At 28.8% G+C, this 6,172-nt stretch overlaps 1 protein-coding gene across 1 annotated transcript; it reads right to left on the minus strand.

The window, feature by feature from the left end:
* Positions 1 to 4,241: 4,241 nt before the first annotated feature.
* CYP77A3 (Cytochrome P450 77A3) lies at positions 4,242 to 6,172 on the minus strand. Its single transcript, NM_001406479.1, has one exon. The coding sequence runs from the start codon at positions 6,091 to 6,093 to the stop codon at positions 4,495 to 4,497; it is 1,599 nt and encodes a 532-aa protein (NP_001393408.1). The 5' UTR covers positions 6,094 to 6,172; the 3' UTR covers positions 4,242 to 4,494.

Consider the following 6,172-nt stretch of genomic DNA (forward strand, 5'->3'; position numbering starts at 1 on the left):
GATTTTAAGAAACTTATAACTTTTTATCCTTCATCATTTATCATTTATCTATTAACAAGTGCAAAAGTTAGGAGTAAAAATTGTCTAAAAAATGGATGCAAAAATTTGTTAAGAAAATTGGGTGTAAAAAATGTAATTATATTAGGAGTAAAATGATGGAGGATAAAATTAGGATTAAAATGTGTTAATTAATTTGTTGGAGATAAAATTTTCTAAAATTAAAAAGTTTGAACTATAAAGTGAAATTAAGTATTTTTTTATGTTGGAATCAAAGACAATATAAAAAAATTATAATAATTTCATGTATTATACTCAACCAATTAAATTAGACCTATGTATGATTAATTTAATTTATTTATATATAGAGAGAGAGAGATTGCATTCTGAATTTTAATATTTGGTTGCACATTTCTGTTAAATACGAACGAATCCCGAAACCACCCTATCAGATAACAAGATTAAAGAACCTTTTGGATAAGCAATTTGCAACTTAGAGTAAAAGAGAGGAGTTAATGCCGCCAAAGTTAGGAGAATATGGTCCACATATGCAATGAACAAGTTTCTTTACTTTTAGAGCATTAATTGACTGGTAAATGGCTTCATAGGTAACAATTGCTATGCCATCGCTCCAACCAACAAGAGCGAAAGGGATGAAAACTTCATTGTCGACAAGTTAGTTCCACAGCCCACAGAATTGCTGTTAGTTGTATTTTTAATGCAGCAGTTATGGCAGAGTTGTTTAACTCAATTTTAGTTGGCTTAGTAATTCTTAAGAAAACAACTATTCTTGTATAAAAAATGGTTTGCTATAATACTTAAATTGTATAAAAAATTATAAATCTCATAAGTAACTCACATCGAAGATGCTTAATAAAAAATTCGATAATCTACCTTTTAATGATTTTGATTGATAAAATAATAGTATAACTTTAATGTTAGAAACCACATAAAAAAATTAAAAATTAGGTCGAATTCTAATTTTAGTCCTTTATAATTTCAAATTCATAATTTTGATTTTTATTTTTAAATCAAGAAATTTAGTTATTATATTTTTTTAAAATATACAATTATTCTCTAGTCATAATCTATAGTTTATTAGTTGATTAATAAATTTGATAGGAGGTAAATTCATGATTTTTTATTTAAATATAAGATGATAAAGTAATAAGATACTTACTTATTCACTTAACTTTATAAACACTATTTTGTATGTATTATTAGTTAAGAATTTTAATTTTTTTTAATTATTAATATTTATAAATTAAATATAATATTTAATATATAAATACTTTTAGCTTTATTTTATATCATTGTATATATTTTTATTTTGAATATTTTAATTTTTTTAATTTTACTAATTTATAGTTAAATTTCATAAATTAATATATTATTTCTTTTGTAAATTAATTTTAATATACGAATTATTTTTATTCTAATTATATGAATCAATATAATTGCATGAATTAATATTTAAATTAAATAAATTACATAAATTTGTTTTAATAGGTAAATTATTTTATTCTAATTATATAAATTAATAAAATTTTAATATTTAATTTTTTAGGAAACTTATATGATAATATTTATGTTTTAACTATAAAAAAATATTTAGTAAATAATTTTTTTTAATACTAATTATATAAATCAATAAAATTACATAAATTAATATATAAATTATTTTATGCAATTTATAAAATTATGTAATTTTATTTTTATATATAAATAATAAAAAAATTATTTTAATTATTAAAAATATTAAGTTTTTTAATTTTAATTTTTTTAATTATTTATGCATTATTTTAAATTCACTTAATTTGTATAAATTGCATAAAATTATTTTTAAAAAATAATATATATAATAGTTTATGTGATTTTAAAAAAAAATATGATAAAATAAGGAAAAAATTTCATATATAATAATTTGTTAATTTATATTAAAATAAAATTTTATAATAAAAATAAATACATCTATAATTAAAATGAATATATTTAAATATTAAATATTTCATTTTAATTTATAAATTTTATAATTTAGAAAAATTAATGACTCTTAACTAATGATAGATGTAAAATAATATTTATAAAATTAACTAAATAAAACAAATGTTTTACCAATTTATTACTTTTTCTTTAAACTACATTGACATTATGACATCAAAGTTAACAGTTAATTTCTCAACTAACGGTGAATTGATAGAATGACAAATATTATTTATTCCGAAAAATAAAAAAAATGCCTTGGTTCATAAATATGAGGAGCAAAATAAAAAAATTAAAATTACAGACTAAAAGTTATAGTGGCATGTGCTGTATGAAAATTAATTTTTTGTTAATTCCTTAATTAATGTTCTTAAAATAATAGTTAATATTTGCTTATAATAATACACTATTCCTCCGTTTTATTTTTTTCTCTTTTTATATATTTTATTTTCAATCAAATAAAAATAATATTTTTATTCATATTTTCTCTGTACTTTGTTTTCTTTCCTTCCTTCCAAACTATTGAGTATGCATTAAATTTGTATGATACTATCTTTTGATTTGAATAATCATAAATATTTATATTTTTTTTACTCATCACATTTTATTAACCTTTTCAACTAAATGGTACCTCAAGTCCTCAGAAGTCCTTTCTAGAGCCTAATACACACACCACTCCTTCCATTTTATCTATTTTTTCTTGTTCCTGAAAGTAAGTTATGCTTATAATCAAGAGTTATAAAATTAATTTCTTAAAACACATAAAGATCTTTTAAGTAAATTTTATCTTTTTCAATAAAGTTTATTCCATAAACATAGTAAAAAAATCAAACATTTATCAACTTACTAAAGACATTATAGTAAATTTGTTTAGCATTCAGTTACAACAGAAAAGTTGTGACTACTACATTTACGGTTATTTATTTCACATGTTTACTTTCCAATCAATGTTTACATGAGAAAATCATTTCTTACTGAATCATAATAATTTATTATGATTATATTTAAGAAAACTAGCTAAATTAGTTGGTAGTAAAAAATTAAAAGCTGAAAAGTACAATGTAAGGTAGAGAGATCGAGGGAGGAGTGAGGCCTGGACCATTCTAGTACGTAATTCCATTGTGTAGAAGGCTTTACTATTCAGCAGTTAGTGGTATGTTTGTCCACCTATATAAATGAGAATTTTCTTTTTCTATGTACAATAAGGACAACTATGTTTGAGAATTACTGCTTAAAATCTTCATTATCAGGTCATCTTTAATAGGTATATCCGTGTGAATTCGGGCGACAACGTTGTACACGACACAGAAGTTCTGGATATAAATGTAATAAAAATTAATTAATAACTTTTTTAATAAAATTGATTATATGCTTCCTGTGTATTCAAATGCAAGTTAAAAAAATATTTCATGTTAACTAAAAAAGTTGGTTAAATATATTATTACTTCAATCTCAATTAAAAAATAAATTATTTTTTAAAATTGTCATTCATTTAAATTTGATATTTAAAAAATAGTCATTGAAATTAATGAAAATTAACCCTCTATAAAATAAAAATATTTTAGCAATAGACACGTTGAATAAAGTAAAATTAATTAAAATTTATTTATATTTAAATATAAAGTCATTTGATTTTTTATTTATATTTGAATCCGGAGAAAGTACTTTTATATTAGTTTATGATTGTGGAAAACTTTAGTACCAAAATCACATTCTCATTAAATACTAAAAAAATTAATTTATTTTAAACAAATGATTCAGAATTAATAAAGAAAAATTTCAACCACTCCTTGTATATGAAAGCCATTTAAGTTATACCTTTCCTGTATATATAATTAGTGTAAATTTTGTACATTCAAATGTGCTGCAAAAGGAGAAAAATAATAGTGCTGCAAAGACAAGTAATTAATTATGTGTAATGCTGTGTGTGTTACGTGTGTATATTCGCACAGAGTTACGTACATCACATCTCACTGCAAAAAACCTTTAACCTGCCAGTTTAGATGTCATCTTCAACCATTGCTATCCGAGTCCATTTTTGTCTCAGTATTCCAGTATATTTATTTTTTGGACATCACTTTACAGGCTAGCTTATACGAAATAAAGCAAGTGATGTGCTCAAATAAATATAAATATGCATAATTTGCCATCCATTGCCATTTTTTTCTTTAACATCAAAAGGGAAAAAGAAGAAGAAGGAAACCAATTAATTCATTCCCAATAGAAAAAGTTATGCCTACCACTAGATATATATGGATTTCTTCAAAAAGGGATGTTCACATAATAATTAAATAAAGAAGATAACTGTAAATATCCAACAAATATCCATTTTTGTCACAACTCCAACAAACCAGACCAATTAAGACAATATAATGATGGGATGAAACTTGCAGTACTCTGTATGCAAATCAACCACAAACCATGATGATGTATACATATATGATGATGATAATAGCAATAATATTTATGTTGTCTGTGAAATTTAAAACCCAGAAGAATAGAAGCAGGAAAATTTTACAACTTCACTTTTTCTCCTCCTCTTGGTTTGATGGTTGCTCTTAGAGACTCCTTCATGACCACAGTGAACTCCCACTTGCCAGTGAAATCCATCTTCTTCTCTGGAGGGTATGCACCCCACTCAAACTCCTGCACCATCCTTGCCATCATGAGGTGAATATGCACTGTGGCCATAGCCAAGCCAGGGCAAATCCTTCTCCCAACCCCAAATGGCATCATCTTCACCCCTGTGACCCCAGTTATGTCTGCTTCCTCACCCCCAGAGATGAATCTCTCAGGGTCAAACTTCTCAGGGTTTAACCAATTTTTGGGGTCCTCAGCAATGGCTGGTGTGTACACCTCAACATTTGCATCAATTGGTATGTCATACCCTCCCAAAGTGGTGGGCTCAGTCACAGCATGTGTTAGCACAAAGTGTGTTGGAGGGTGCTTTCTTAGAAGCTCCTTCACCACAGCGTGTAGGTATGGCATTTTCTCAACGTCCTTTTCATCCACCTTCTTCTCTCCCACCGTTCTCTTTATTTCCTCGTACAGCTTTGTCTGAACGTTAGGGTTCGCTATGAGCTGTGCTATGCCCCACTCAACCGCTGTTGCTGTTGTGTCTGTGCCACCGTTAAGAAACTCTGAGCATAAAGACACCAATTCTGCATCAGAGGGTGCTGATTTCTTCCCTTCAACTTTGAGGTCAAAAAGTGTGTCTAGGTAGGAAAACGTTGTGGCGGTGTGATCTGACCCAGGGTTTTGAATTGCTCTTCTTCTTTGTTCTATAATTGGAACTAAGAACTCAACCTGTTCTCTGCGAACCTCCAAGGCTTTCTTTCTTTGCTTTGAGAAAAAGGGGCTTAGAATTGGAAGATAGTCATCAATTCTCGGGTCCAAAGTGATGAGAACACTCTTCATAACCTGATCTATTCTCTCCACTGTCTCCTCATCCATCTCAAGACCAAAACACATAGCCACAAGTATGCAAAAAACAGCAAACCTGGCATCCTTGAGCACCCAAACCACGCCGTTATTCTTCTCGGCCTCGTCCTTGAGTCTGTTGATGAGCTTGTCCATCGCATTGTCCCGAACACTGCGAAACTCCTTAAGTCTTGTTGAGCTGAGCATGTTCTGCACCATGTTCCTCCTCAGCGACTTCCACACGGGGCCATAGGTCGCTGCATTCACGGTGAACTTGTTTTCACTGAAGATGGTTCTGGTGGGGTTCTCGGGGGGCCTGGTGGCGTAGGTTGCACCCTTTTGGATCATGGCCTCGTGGACCAGTTTTGCGTCGGTGAGGATGATCATGGTCCTTGTTCCCATCTTGAGGGTGAAGATTGAGCCATATTTGAGTCTCACATCGTTCACATACTCAAAGAAAGGTTTCCCAGAACGAGCAACTTGGAAGAGGTTCCCAACAATAGGCCACCCGGGGGGTCCTGGAGGGAGGTTGAACTTTTTGGATTTGGATTTCTGTTTGAGGAAGAAAATTAGGCCAGATATGAAGAAAGCTAAGGCAGTGAAGATGAAGTGGTCGTAGGAGGAAAGAGTGGCCATTTTAGGGAATTGGAGGAGAATGAGATGGTTTATTAAGTGAAGTGGAGGATGGTGCATAGAGGGTATAAAAATGAAAGGGAGCGTGAAATTGTAGGTGGGCTTAATTAAAGCACTATCAAGATTGAAGAGAGAACAG

The sequence above is a fragment of the Glycine max genome, chromosome 20 (genome assembly GCF_000004515.6).
Source record: "Glycine max cultivar Williams 82 chromosome 20, Glycine_max_v4.0, whole genome shotgun sequence".
Classification (NCBI taxonomy): domain Eukaryota; kingdom Viridiplantae; phylum Streptophyta; class Magnoliopsida; order Fabales; family Fabaceae; genus Glycine; species Glycine max.